This window comes from Natrix helvetica (genome assembly GCF_964273705.1).
Source record: "Natrix helvetica genome assembly, chromosome: 1".
Lineage (NCBI taxonomy): Eukaryota > Metazoa > Chordata > Lepidosauria > Squamata > Natricidae > Natrix > Natrix helvetica.
In genome coordinates this window covers 349,915,067-349,930,328 of record NC_138548.1, presented here as the reverse complement: position 1 = coordinate 349,930,328, position 15,262 = coordinate 349,915,067, and the positions used below count along the sequence as shown (strand labels likewise).

At 42.9% G+C, this 15,262-nt stretch overlaps 1 protein-coding gene across 2 annotated transcripts in view; it reads right to left on the bottom strand.

Moving 5' to 3' along the window:
- LOC309382827 (von Willebrand factor A domain-containing protein 7-like) overlaps positions 1 to 15,262 on the bottom strand; it is a gene marked incomplete at both ends in the record, with an annotated part of 46,776 nt that overhangs the window by 14,144 nt on the left and 17,370 nt on the right. For both annotated transcript variants that reach the window (XM_081934736.1, XM_081934737.1), the window contains 7 exons: positions 900 to 1,014; positions 3,590 to 3,762; positions 4,382 to 4,600; positions 6,230 to 6,499; positions 9,189 to 9,325; positions 13,051 to 13,189; positions 15,031 to 15,240. In XM_081934736.1, coding sequence (XP_081790862.1) covers positions 900 to 1,014; positions 3,590 to 3,762; positions 4,382 to 4,600; positions 6,230 to 6,499; positions 9,189 to 9,325; positions 13,051 to 13,189; positions 15,031 to 15,240 — 1,263 coding nt within the window. The remainder of the gene's footprint in view (positions 1 to 899; positions 1,015 to 3,589; positions 3,763 to 4,381; positions 4,601 to 6,229; positions 6,500 to 9,188; positions 9,326 to 13,050; positions 13,190 to 15,030; positions 15,241 to 15,262) is intronic.

Genomic DNA, 15,262 nt, shown 5'->3' with positions numbered 1-15,262 from the left:
TCACATGTTATCATGTTATCATATATACCATATATATAATATCATATATACAATACAATACAAATCATATGTATCATATCATATCTTTGTGTATCGTACCATCCTCTCATATCATATATCATATCATATCATATCAATCATATCATATCTCATATATAATATAATATCATATCTCATATATAATATAATATCATGGTAGTAGTCAATGGAGCTACCTTGGATAGTTCTGCAATTTCTCTCATGAGTATAGAGAGGGACTGTCTGTCTTCCCTTTCTATTATTGGACTAAGAAATAACTGGGTGTTAAAATATTTTATAGCTCAGACAAAAACCAGTCAAATACAACCAGCAGGAAATCCTGGATGAGGGATGTTTGAGATATAAATATTTTGAGATGCAGGTAATCTGCATGCCATCAAACAGCCAGATAGCAAGTTTTCGTGGAATTCTTGATTTAAATCTAGAAAGCAGAAGATATTCTGATGAAAAATGAGGAGGTAGGAATAAGCATGAAGATGCAAGTAACAGTGTTGGTGACATTTTAGGAATCAGAAAAAGAACAGGATGCAAAACTAGTTAAAGAAACTTTGTAGGGGATAGTATGTGTTTGGGGGATGTGTGTTAATGTAGCCACCTATCCATCCAGTCAGGGAAAGGTGCTGCAAAATAAGAATGCAAAAATTTGCTTGGAAAATCACACTGAAAAAAAGGATTAAAAATGCAAGTGTTAAGAGAAAACACATGTAAAAATCCATAAGCAAACTTTTTTTCCTGTTTTCTTTCTTTTTTTGACAAGACCTGGACTAAGTAAAGAAAAAAAAAATGCTAGAAACTGAACCAAAAGCAAAACTGCCAATCCTGCGTTATTGCTGATATATTCCATCCTGCTAGGAACTTACTGTTCTGCTCTGGCAGAGGCAGGATCTGCACAAATTCGGTGGTGACGGAATCACCACTGATTCGTACGAAGGGGAAGTTGCCTGGAGAAAGGCCCTCCACTTTCAGTAAGGTTCTCTGGAAGGAAAAGAGGGAGAAATTACTATTAAAAATCTTCCACATCGTTCCTGTGCATATCGATGAATTGTAATTGAGACACATTACAGGTAATCTTTGATTTACAACTGTTCATTTAGCGACCGTTCAAAGTTACAGCGGCACTGAAAAAAGCAAAGATTTTCACAGTTACTGTTGTGGCCCGCTGACAGCAGAGTCGGACAGTGAGGAGCTTGGGAAGAAACATGGGCCAATCCTGGAGTCAGGGCAAGGCTCAGACGAGGACTTTGCATCGGAGACAGAGAGGGGGCCAGGACCATCTGGTAGTTATGTGCTGCCTCCGGAGTCTGACATCAGTGAGGCAGAAGAATAGTGTGAGCCTGTTCCCACTGTGCACAAGCACAGAGCTTCCAGAAGGCAAGAACAATTAAGACAAAAGGGGCAACTTGTGAGTAGGGCTTGGAGATGATTAGCCCCTCCCCTAAGACATAAAAGAGGAACAAATGGACAAGAGCCTTTGCAGGAAGCAATTTTGCTCATCCCGCTAAAGATAAATGTGGGTGCATTACCCTAAAAGACTGTGGCAGACATCGGTCGGACTCTTCACAGACTGTTTATGAGTCATTACGGGCTGTGAATGACCATAATTCACAGCCATTTAAATAAAAGAGGTTTTGGGGGACTAAGCATGTGATTTTTGCTTTATCAGGAAGCCTAGGTCAGAACAGTTACAACCAGGTTCGCTTCGTGTGCCCTTTGACACAACAAAAACTACCTGTAGAACACTTGCAAACAATCGGAATCTCCTCTCAAAGACATCTGCTTTTGGGTTTAAACTCACCTCATTGATCCCAATTTACTGGCTGCGTGTGAAGGGTCTGCGAGGAGAGGAGTGTGTCAAAAAAGTCAAAATGTCATAACCACATGATCAAAGCCTGGGTGGCGTGGTGGTTACAATGCAGCACTGCAGACTAATTCTGCTGACTGCCAGCAGTTCAATCCTGACTGGCTCAAGTTTGACTCAGCCTTCCATCCTTCCGAAGTCGGGACAGTGAGGACCCAGATTGTTTGGCGGCAATAGGCTGAATCTGTAAACGGCTTAGAAAGGGTTGGGAAGCACTGTGAAGCGGTATATAAGTCAAAGTGCTATTGCTATTGATCTTCTTTTTTTTTTTTACATGTGAGGCATTTAAATAGAGGGGTGTGGCTTTAACGGTGGCCCCCATCTTACTTTTTTGCCTCACTACGACATGCCATGAGTGTTGACTTTTGCGAAAGGTCGATTTGTAGCATCCTTTGGTGTTTCTAAACTGGAGGATTTCTACCATGGTTGGTTAACTGATCACCATTTGGGTACATTAAGGTGCATCTCTCCCATCGTTTCTGAATAGTAGCCAGGGGATAGTCAAAGGCAGTGGCTAACTAGGATCGGGGTATCCTCAGCTTTAAGATCCTACTCAATCAAGATGGTCACTAGCTTATATATGAATGTGAAAATAGTAAGGTTCTACATTTAGGCAACAAAAATGAAATGCACAGGTACAGCATAGGTGGTACCTTGCTCAATAGTAGTAACTGTGAAAGGGATCTTGGAGTCCTAGTGGACAACCATTTAAATATGAGCCAGCAGTGTGCAGCAGCTGCCAAAAAAGCCAACATATTTCTAGGCTGCATCAACAGAGGGATAGAATCAAGATCACCTGAAGTATTAATACCACTTTATAATGCCTTGGTAAGGCCACACTTGGAATACTGCATCCAGTTCTGGTCGCCACGATGTAGAAAAGATGTGGAGACTCCAGAAAGAGTGCAGAGAAGAGCAACAAAGATGATTAAGGGACTGGAGACTAAAACATATGAAGAATGGTTAGAGGAACTGGGTATGTCTAGTTTAATAGAAAGAAGGACTAGGGGAGATATGATAGCAGCGTTCCAATATCTCAGGGGTTGCCACAAAGAAGAGGGAGTCAAACTATTCTCCAAGGCACCTGAGGGTAGAACAAGAAGCAATGGGTGGAAACTAATCAAGGAGAGAAGCAACTTAGAACTGAGGAGAAACTTCCTGACAGTTAGAACAATTAATCAGTGGAACAGCTTGCCTCCAGAAGTTGTGAATGCCCCAACACTGGAAGCCTTTAAGAAGATGTTGGATAGCCATTTGTCTGAAACGGGTTTCCTGCCTAGGCAGGGGGTTGGACTAGAAGATCTCCAAGGTCCCTTCCAACTCTACTATTGTATTGTATTGTGTAAAAGCAAAAAGTTGAGGTTGGAGTGTGTTTATTGTGTACCGTGCTAAGAGCTGGAAGTCAATGCCCCCCTTTTCTTTCTTTTTTTCTCTTTCCCTTTGCATTTCACACCCGCTTTTCCCTGCTCCCTCCCCTTCCCTTAATTTCCTATTTTTTCTTCTTCTCTTCTTTGTATTTTATATAATTAAAAAATAAAAATATTTTTTTTGGGGGGGGGGGAGAGAGGATCACTAGCTCACTTTGGACCAGTCTTTACTTTCTCCGTCTTCTCTCAAAGGGTTCCTGATAGGACAATCTAAGTAAAGAAGGAGCTGTGTTTAACCAGATAATTAGTAGGAAAGGATACGTACTGGGCGATGCAAGGAAACTGGTCCATAGGCAAAGGGGTTGCCTAAAGCATCGAAGGACTGGTTCAAAGGAATAGACTCTAGAGGGGTTCCGTCTTCAGAAATAGGCACCAGGCGCAGGATTTGCATGCCGGCAGCATCCCCCATCAGCTTCATGGAGACGGTGTAGTTCAACCCTGAAGCAGATGCAGAAGAGTCAAGAAACAAATAAACCTTCCTTCCTTCCTTCCCTCCCTCCCTCCCTCCCTCCCTCCCTCCCTCCTTCCCTCCCTCCCTCCCTTCTTCCTTCCTTCCTTCCTTCCCTCCCTCCTTTCTTCTTCCCTTCCTCCCTCCCTCCCTCCCCTCTCCTTCCTCCTTCCCTTCCCTTCCTCTTTCCCTCCCTGCCCTCCCTGCTATATATCTCCAAATCTACTAAGGCCCTTTGATTTCCTTCTCATTTTATTAGGCTGTCCTTGACTTACAACCACAACTGAGCCCAAACTTTCTGTTGCTGAATGAAATAATCAACAGTTAAATAAATCTGGTTTTCCTGATGACTTTGCTTGTCAGAAAGTCGCAAAAGGGGATCACGTGACCCTGGGACACTGCAACTGTCATAAATATGAACCTGTCAGGCATCTGAATTTTGATCAGGTGACCATGGAGATGCTGCCACGGTCGTAAGTGTGAAAAAGGGTCATGTCACTTTTTTTCAGTGCCGTTGTAACTTCGAATGGTCCCTAAACGAGCCATTGTAAGTCAAGGACTACCTATATTTTTACACTGGACGGATCTGAAGGAAAGCGTAAAAGGTACCTTGCACTGGTCGTCCTTGGACCGGAAGCACAAACTCATCCTCCTTCTGCAGAATCTGGTAAGAAAAGTCCAGCAAACTTTTGCCTTCAACCTGTATAATATAATTGTTTATGGGATCCAAATTCACTGTCCAGGATCCTTGCTCGGGGATAGGAGATATCTTCACAACCTTCATGTTCGGCGTGTTGATCAACATGCTCAGAGATCCCAATTGGGAACCTGCCATGAGGGGACACATAAATAGACCCAAGAGCAGATGTAAACAAAGTGAGAATTTGAAGAAAGTTCCCCCCCGCCTCCCATTAACCTCCTGCAGCCAATCCCGTCATTCTGTTCTGTATGCCTAATTCTGATTGCTAGTGATTTATAACAGTTCAGAACCGGAAGAGTAGAGTACTATAGCAGAGTTGGAAGGGACATCCTTATAGGTCAACTAGTCCAACCTCCTGCCCAAGCAGGAGGCCCTATACCATTTCTGACAGATGGCTGTTCAGTCTCTTCTTGAGCCCCACAACTTATGAAGGCAACTGTTCCGTTGATTGATTGTTCTCACTGTCAGAACATTTCTCCTTATTTCTAGGTTGAATCTCTCCTTCATCAGTTTCCATCCATTATTTCTTGTCTGGCCTTCAGGTGCTTTGGAAAATAGGTTGACCCCCCCTCCTCCCTGTGACATCTCATCAAATATTGGAAGACTGCTATCGTGTCTCCCCTGATCCTTCTCTTCACTAGACCAGCCATGCCCAGTTCCTGCAACCGTTCTTCATATGTTTTAGTCTTCAGTTCCCTAATCATACTGGTTGCTCTTTTCTGCAGTATTTCTAGAGTCTCAACATCTTTTTTATAATGTGGTGACCAAATGTGGATGCAGTATTCTAGGCTTTTTAAGCTGTCGCCGCATACTACAGGCTCACATTTAATTGGTTGTCCACTAAGACTCCAAGATCCCTCTCACAGTTGCTGCTATTAAGCCTGATTTCACCCAATCTATATGTGTACTTTTGGTTTTTCTGGCCTAAGTGTAAGACTTTACTTTTCTCGACATTGAATTTCGTTTTGTTTTGATTAGCCAGTGCCATCCGTGCTGCTTGGGGAATGGCCATGGAGGCTCCTTTCATGCAAGGAGCTAGAGCGAGTGACGGGAGCTCACCCTGACCCATAGCAGCACTTAGGTCTCAAACACGGGCTTGCTAACTTCCAACTCAGCATTCTAACCAGGCGTCTGATTGAAAACTTTTAGCAACTGGTTCTCTGCCCAGATGCTGGGTGGGCGTGGCCATGAAGGCACGGCCTAGTTGGCTTCCTGCACCATGGTGAGAGTAGGCGTTTTCACCCTCCCTAGGCTCTGGAGGCTTTCCTCAAGCCTCTGGGTGGGCGAAAGTGACCTCTCCCAGGCTCCGGAGGCCGGAAATTGGCCAACTTCCGGATTTCCAGTACTTCCGGTAAGTCCTTTTTTTCGCCCTCCCAGAGCGGGCCCTGTACTTACCTGGCATCCAAAAATGGGCCACGTAGAGACTCATGGGAGGGGTGGGGTGGGCGGGGTCAGCCAGTTTTTGCAACTACTGATTCGGCGAACCAGATTAAAAGTAACATCCGGTTTGGCCAAACTGGTCTGAACCAGCTGAATCCCACCCCTGGTTCTAACCACGTGAGTCACTGTGCTCCGTCTAGAAGAGTGTTTCTCAACCGTGGCAACTTGAAGATGTGTGTGGCCTTCAACTCATGCTGGCTGGAGGTTTCTGGGAGTTAAGCCCACACCCCTTCACATTGCCAATGTTAAGAAATGCTGCTCTAGAAGATGCTATCGGTACCTCCTGAGGAAATGCCATGTGTCCCACTGCCCCTTACCTGATGGTTGGAACACATTTATGCTGAATGAAGTTGATGCTTTGACAGAGATGGTCAACTCTTTGAGCGTTTCATCTACAGGGATGGAGAACTGTGAAGTATACATTTGGCCATCGATCAATTTAACAGGAGCAGCATTCAGGGACTTCTCCATTATGCCCAGGACCTGTGAAAGCTGACGCTTTGTAGTAAGCACATAGAATCCGCCAGAATTAAAGGCCAGTTCTTCATAGATGTTCGCAAATGTTTTAGGCTTAACCTCAGGAGCACCTATGGAGGAGAATTAACAGAATGACAGGAGTTGGAAGGGACCTCAGAAGTCTTCTAGTCCAACCCCCTTCACAAGCAGGAGACCCATTTCAGATAAATGGTTGTCCAATTTCTTCTTGAAAACCTCCGGTTTTAAAGCCGTTCCGCTGATTAATTGTTCGAACTATCAGGAAATTTCTCCGTAGTTCAGTAGCTGGATCTTTCCTTAATCAGTTTCCATCCATTACTTCCTGTCCTGCCTTCGGTGCTTTGCAGTATAGGAAGCCCCTCCTCTCCCCCGATTAAAATATTCTTTATTCTTAATATTAAAAAGAGGCAGAATATTATATTTCCCCAAAGGAGAAAAATCTTAACAAAGGCAGAAAGCAACCTAGTCTTTCTTAATAGCCTCAAGCAGAAGCCTCAAGTCTTTAGAGATGGATATTTTGTACCTCCTTAAGAAAGACTGGGCCAATCTATTCATAAACAAAACGCCTTCAGCTACAGCTGATGGGGTTAAGAATTTACAGCCCCCCCCCCAAATTCTAAGGATAGGACATGACCTTTAAGGATATAATAGGATTAACCCACCACCATTAGAATAGCAAAAGATATCAGGCTCATTACAATGCACAACCCCCTGGAGCATCTCAAACACAAAACCCCAGAACCCTATAAAGATCCATCCACTCACTCAGCCATTTTCTAAGCCACCCCAGAAACATTTGCTGCTGTCACTGAAGTTTCTGGAAACCAAATAAGCCTTCTTTCCTTGCAATCAGCCTCCACTTTATTTCCATTTCTTTGGGCTTGAAACCAGACTAGATTTTTTTTCCCTACAGGAGAGAATGGCTTGACTGCCTCTTCTTCGTGGCAGCCCCTCAAATACTGGAAGACTGCTATAATGTCACCCCTTGTCCTACTTTTTATTAAATACAGAAATTCCCTTTGAAAGCAGCCTGAGAAGTACAATTAATCAGTGGAACGGCTTATCTCCAGAAGTTGTGGGTGCTTTTCTTTTTGGTTTTGGATACGTGGTTTTCATTTATTTATTTATTTTTTAGCAAAACCTTCTCAGCATTTTTACTGTAAATATTTACTAACCCATGGATGAAAAGTGGGCTCTTTTCAAAGAAAACCTGGGTTTTTCTGGCTCTCCTGGCAACTGAGAAAGCAATTTTTTAAAGCTGGCACCTGATCCATGATGTTGGCATGCCACTGGCCCCCAAAACAATCACTCTCACACTTTCTGCACACCTTACTTCAGAAGCTGTTTCCCTTAGCTGCAAACTGCTGGCAATTTCATCATCATCCCCACAAGAGTGTTATATGATCCAGCAGCTCTATTTGCTTTCAGTTAAATCCAAAAGTAAATACAAAACTGACTGCCTGCTCGGAAACTGCTCAGCAACATAAGCCAGCCCAGTGTCAAGCCCAGAAAATTTGACTGCCGTGCCTGATTTTCAAGTTGAGGCAGTGCAGAAACTCGGTTCCTTTGTCTGTTATCTCAAGAATGTAGAAAGCTCTGCCACGCGATTCCCTCAGACGATGCAACCGCTTGGAGGGAAACACGGACACAGCTTCCCATAATCTGTGCTTTAAAGACGCCTCTGAGTCTGAAGCAAATAGGAACTAGACACCCAACAGGGCCAGCTTTCTTGCCCGAAGCAAAAATCAAGATGAGTTTTCTTGACAGATTTCACAGGCAGAAGCTGATTGGGCTGCCACACAAGGAGTAATGCTAACGCATCTCCTCTGAGGCCAGGAGGTGAGATGACAAGAGTCGAGAGCAGGCCTTGCGATCGACACAACTCTTCCTTTCCCTCTTGGCAATCTTTTGCCCTGCCTCCTAGGCTCTACTGCCCAGGACAGAAGCCCTGTTGTGCTTATGGTAGAGAAGCCCTTGTATGGAACAAATTGTCTGCTGGTGTAGGTGATGGGATTCCATACTGGCAAGGGTGTAGAATTCTCTGCATGGAACAGAAAAGTCTTGAAAGCAAAAGATGGATTGTTTTGTTCCCTTTCTGTTAGTCTACTTGGCCGTATTTGAATGGCCCAGGAAGGGAAATTGTTCCTGTAAATTCCTCTAAAACAGCTTCCGTGTTTAGAAAAATATTATCTCTCTTCCTTCCTTCCTTCCTTCCTTCCTTCCTTCCTTCCTTCCTTCCTTCCTTCCTTCCTTCCTTCCTTCCTCTCTCCCTTCTCTTCCTCTTTGCCCCTTCCTCTCACCTTCCCTCCCACCTCCCTGACCCTTCCTGCCTGCCTTCCCTTCCTTCCTTCTTTCCTTCCTTCCTTCCTTCCTTCCTTCCTTCCTTCCTTCCTTCCTTCCTTCCTTCCTTCTTTTTTCTTTCTCTTTCTTTCTTTCTTTCTTTCTTTCTTTCTTTCTTTCTTTCTTTCTTTCTTTCTTTCTTTCTTTCTTTCTTTCTTTCTTTCTTTCTTTCTTTCTTTCTTTCTTTCTTTCTTTCTTTCTCTTTCTCTCCTTCTCCTCCTTGACCCCTCCTCCCTCCCTCCCTCCTCCTCCTCCTCCTCCTCTTTGCCTATCTAGACTGTAATGTCACTAACACACTTTTTGCTGAGGAAGCTGGTTAAAAAAATAGGATGCAGGCTTGTAACATTTATGGGATCATTTACAAGACTTAATGCCAGGCAATTTTCTATTCTTTCTGCCTGAGAAAACATCAGAAAATTTTCTTTACGAGGATTGACTTACTTCTGCGTTTCCTGCTGGCACAATATCCTGTGAGGAGAACATTCACTACGGACTTAGTAGAATCAGTCAGAATGTCCACTTCTCCCTTCAGATACTCATCTTTTGCTCCCGCATCAGTGAAGACAAAGATCTTGGATCTGGAGGGACACAAAGGATTTTAGGAAGTTTGTGCTAGGGGAAAAGTAGCGTGAGTGTAGGATTGCCAAGAAAGTAGCTTTCTCTCAGTTGTTCCCCTATACAACTTTCAGAATTTTCTAACCAGTGACTGCTAGGTATTTTGGAAATGGAAATTCTTCTATTCAAAAAGCATCCTGTTTATTACTTGTTTATTTTCCAAACAAGTTTTTTATTTTATATTATTTATATATATCAATGTATGAATGGTGAGATACCTGGGTATCATACATTTCAATACAAATAAGCATAATATTGTTACTGATAATTATTACACTTAATTCTCATTATTTGATATTGTTTACACATACTACCACCCTTCAATTCCTAAAACCTCCTTTTTATTGTTTTACACACACACACACACACACACACACACACACACACACACATATGTTGTATTTGTGCTGATAAATAAATAAAGGGAGACTAGTATGGATCCATTTCAAGCTATTTAGCTCTCATCAGCTAGCCATACCCTTACTGGGATTCGAACCTGAGCTGATGAGAGCTAAATAGCTTGAAATGGATCCATACTAGTCTCCCTTTATTTATTTATCAGCACAAATACAACACAAATATAAAAAAAGGCAACATTAAAAATAAAAATATGGGTTTCTGCCTGGATGGTTTTCTGTGATGAGCTGAAGGACAGAAAGAGGAAGGAGTGAGCTCCCTCCTGTATTTGGGCATACCAGGGGTTGTAACACAAATATGTGTGTGTGTGTGTGTGTGTGTGTGTATGTATGTATGTATAAACTATTCTCCTCTTATTTCTATCTCTATTTTAATCTCCCCCCCCCATGCCGCTGTAATATTCAAAGACATTTCTTTTCTATTTCCCATCTTCAGCTGGGAAATTCATTATTTAATGTCTCAATGTACACTTCTAATACCAATCACAATCATTTGAGCATTGAAAGTACATCTATTCGTATTCTTTCCAATCCTCCAGAAAAGTATCCAGGTTCAGGAACAGTGGGTGAAATTGATGGAAAAAGGGAGATGAATGTGGATTGGCTGAATCGCTTTTATAAACAAAGGATGTCTAGGAAAGGCACTGAAAGAATTCAGCCAGGACCCCTGGAGAGGCCTTAGACAGGTGAACTATAGATAGTCCTTAACTGACAACCGTTTAGCAACCATTTGAAGTTATGACAGACCCTCAAAAGTACTTAGGACCCAGATTTGAAGTTCTGAGGGCCACGCCCTCCTGTGGTCATGTGATCGTATTTTGAGTGCTCGGTAACCAGCTCACATTTACGATTGTTTGTAATGTCCCACTGTCACATAACCCAATTTATATTTGTTGTTGTTGCTGGAAATCAGCATTTATTTCTGTTTTTTGGGCAAATCTCACCTATTGCAGACAATGGGTTTGCTTAACAACTGCGGTGTTCACTCAGTGACTGTGTCTTTGCTTAACGACCATGAGGATCCACTTCATGACCTACACAACTTACAACTGCAATAAGTCTCAATTAAGTTTGGCACTCAAAAGACTATTCGCAATATCTCAGAATCAAGCAACTTTTGAGATTCAAGGGGAGCTAACTACAAAGATGAAAAATGATAATATGGACATAGGGATGTTTTGATTCGCCATCTTCTACACTACTATCTGTTCACTCTGATGTTGGCTTAATGATGTTGGTCACAGACTTTGCCTTGTGACATAATGGCACACACATCCTGTGGAAATAATTGAGCCCAAAGCAGTTAAGTGAGTTTTGCCCGATTTCACAACCTTTTTTTGTCATAGCTGTTAAACGAATCACTGTTGTTGTTAAGTGAATCACATGGTCATTAAGCAAATCCAGCTTCCCCATTGACTCTTTGTTGGAGGCTGGCTGGGAAGGTTGCAAATGGTGATCACATGACCCCAGGACAGTGCACATACATATGTGCTAGTTGCTTAGTGTCTGAATTTTGATCATGTGATCATGGGGATGCTGCTATGGTCCTAAGTGTGAAGCTGGTCATAAGTCACTTTATCCGGAGCTGTTGTAACTTTGAACTGCCACTAAACGAATGGTTGCAAGGTGAGGATTACCTGTATGGAGCCTGTGAGATGGCTGTATTGTTTGTAAGCTACTGGTTGGTCCTCTTCCTTGTGTTATAAACCATTTGTTGTATAGCTTTTAATAGTAGGCCGCAGTATTGTATTTCAACCATTGTGCCACCACGGCTCATATACTTGTACACTTGATACTTTAGAAATAAAAAAGGGAAATAGACTCCTGCCTTAAAGTTCCACCTGTTTAAACTTAAGCACACAAGATGAAAAGAAGAAAGAAAGAATATCATATAGGAAATAGATAGATAGATAGATAGATAGATAGATAGATAGATAGATAGATAGATAAATAAAGTTAGATAGATAGATAGATAGATAGACAGATAGATGATAGATAGATATAGAAGTATGATTTTCACCCATCTCTATATCAGGCAATTGTCATCTTATTCTTTTCCCTTCCTCTTTGACTCTTTTAAAACCTCAAATCCATACATTCTCAATTTAGTCTTTTCTCCTTTCCATAAAAGTCTCCCAGTCTTTTTTTTAAAGTCCTTTTTCCTGATCCCACCTATCTAAATTTGGACTCTTGAGGCTATGGTGGAAAATGTTGGCTAGACAAAAGAAAAGTACTCCATCAGCCCATTATAGACTTCAGCGTGAGAGAAGGTTGACCATTCAAAAGGTTTTTGCATGGGGTCTGACAAATTTAAGTGGGGATAAGGTCACTGATGGTTTCAGGCCATAAAGACTGCCTTGACTCTCTCCTAGAGTCAGAAAGACTAAGCTTTCAAATGCTAAACTGCAATATAAAACATTAAGGTCTGTTCTACTCCATTAACCACTTGTGGGAAACAATTTGCTTCTCTCATTAAATCTGTGAAGACATTCCATTTATAAAGCGACATAAGAGGAAACAATGAGAGAAATGATTTCAGGAAACAGTTGTTTAAGGGTGGTGACAGTTGGTTCATAGACAGAGATGATTTTGGGAGACCTTATTGTAAATTGCCTGGGCCCTCCAGATAATTACTCACACCCTAGAGTGCAGAGCCTGAGTTACTGCAATAGCACTTAGACTTACCATATATACTGTTTTAAAGAGCTTTTCACCCCTCTCTAAGTGGTTTACAGAGACAGCATATTGCCCCCCCCCCAAACAACCTGGGTCCTCATTTTACCCACCTTGGAAGAATGGAAGGTGAGTGTTCTTTTGTTGGGGCTGTTACTTGGAACTCTGACACGGTCATAAATATGAACCAGTTGTCAAGCATCTCAGTTTTGAGCATGTGACTGTGGGGATGCTGCAAAAGGTTGTAACTGAAAAACGGTCACCTTTTTTCGGTGCCATTGTAACTTTGAACAGTCGCTAAATGAACTGTTGTAAGTCGAGGACTCCCTGTAATATGGCTCTCACTTAATTCATAAATATGCACAGGAGCAACGTGGAAGATTTTTTAATAACAATTCCTCCAAGCAACTCCCCCTTCGTACGAAGCAGTGGTGATTCCATCGCCATCAAATTCGAGCAGATTCTGCCTCTGTCAAGAGGTACAGTAAAGTCCCTAGCAGGATGGAATATACAGATCTACCTGTAATTCGAAGTGCCTGTAAAGCATTGAGAAATAATGGCAGAAAGAGAATAGAGGCCTCAGCCTGGACATTTCTCACCTTGGCATGCTCTGTTGCAAAGCCAGTTTCAAGCCAGACATGGACATTTCTGGGCAGTCACCACCCCCTGTAGCAGTCAGGCGAGAGATTGCAGATTCCAATTCGTCCACACTTTGGGTCTTAGTGATGGGTCCGACATCTACAAAGATAGATCTAGGTGGGAACTGAGCCATGATAGTATGAAGAAGGCCAACCAAGGGCCACAGTTCCAGACAGCCTCTCTGTTTTTTTAATTCTGTTTTTTGCCTTTCCTGGGACTCTATTTTTCCCATAGCTTCCTTTTAAGTAATTAAGGACGAACATCATTACCTGTTCCTTAAATAATAAGACTGGCATTTGATTTCTAATTGCTGAGAGTTTGCCACAATATCAGTTCAGGTCTATAATTCGTTTAAGAGAAGCCCCCTTAAAAATTTGATTAGAGGTTTCCTCCTTTGCCTTCTGGGTCTATAACTGCTTTCTGCACAGGGAGGGCAAGTGATCTCAGAGGTCAATAAAAAAGCTGCTGCCATCGCCGCCATGTTCTTCGCGCATGTGAAACATGGCAGTGATGGCAGCAGCTTTTTTGCCAACTGGAGGATTTTTTTTAGCAGCCTGCGGGAAGTGGCTAGCTGGCAAAGAAACCCCCCAGCTGCCAGCTCTCAAAGACACAGTGGTTGGGAGGCTTCTTTGCCAGCCAGCTGCTTCTCAGCAGCAGTGGCTGGCTGGGAGTTTCAGCTTGCCTTCCAGACTCTGGACCAGCCGGTGCGGAAGATAAGCTGCTGAAAGAGGCAGGGGGGGGGGGGGGGGGCTAGGACCGGAGCTGTAGAGAGGGTGGGGCAGTGAGATGGCGGTGGCTCTGGGGCAAGTCCGGAGGGGAATGGCGCATTCCCCGACCCAGCCGAGGTGGGCGGCGAGAGAGCAGTGGCTCCGGGGTCTCAGGGAATGGCATGTCTTTGGGGCCCCGGCCTCCCACCCAGGGCGAGCAATGCTTACTTACTTTTGGTGAGCTAAGAAGAATGGGCAAGGGTGGGGTGAGCGTTGAGCGAGTGAGTGAGTGTTGGGCCGATGGGGTGAGAGAGCGTCGGGCAGGTGGGCGGGGTGAGCGAGTGGCAACTGGGTGGGCAGGGTGAGTGGGGACAGGACAGGGGACCGGTTCATGGGCATGGCTAGCTGGCCATCGCTAGCAGTTGTCCAACCTCGGGGAAATGGCCACCACCGATTCGCGTGAACCGGTGCGAACCGGTTGAATACCACCTCTAATCTCTATATCTATTATATATTCCTTCCTTCCTTCCTTCCTTCTTTCATTCTGTCTGTCTGTCTGTCTGTCTACTGTATCTATCTATCTATCTATCTATCTATCTATCTATCTATCTATCTATCTATCTATCTATCTATCTTCTATCTATCCATCCATCCATCCATCCATCCATCCATCCATCCATCTATCTGATTTTATTGGTTTTTCAAAATATAAATATAAAATACAAAGAAAAATAAAAGAAGTAGTGAAAAACTACTACGTTATATTTTAAAAACCAATAAAATTGTTCATTTTTACTATTGACTTATAAACGACGTGACCTTAATTGAAGATCTGCTGTGCTCTTTCTCTTTCAGTTTCAAATGCAAATTTTCTCAAAAAAAGACCAACTATTAACTTCCTCATTTAAGGGAAGAATTTAAGTTTTAATCTTCCTCCTGATCATTTCCCTAATTTCTCTCCTTCCTCGGCATTGAGTGGTAAAAAATCATGGGACATTGGGAGAGTTTTGTGAACTCTTGGTTCACTTTCTACTGAAGGACAATCTGTCACTTTAACACTGGTCAGCCCTATTAAAAAAGTATTCCATATTGTTAAATAATCCCTTCTAGTTGACCATAACATTACTTGGATTCTCTGAGGGAAAAAAAAAGCTGAGCAAAAGAAGGAGGGCAATGCCAGCCTAAAAGGGATAATAAATCAGAAGGAATCACAGTCTTCTACCGCCTGCTTACCAGGGTCATTAAAGGGCACAAGAATGTAATTAAAAGGTGCATCCGGAGAGCCAGAATACGTTCGGAGGAGTTCGATGCATTTGGTTTTGACTTGATTGATGTCATCTGACATGCTGCCGGTCGTGTCCACCACAAAGGTGAGGGAATAACCATCCAGGTTGAAAAACTTCTTAAAAGTATCATCTCCCACTTTACTTAAGAGGCCGAAACCTGAACAAATAAAAGAACAGAA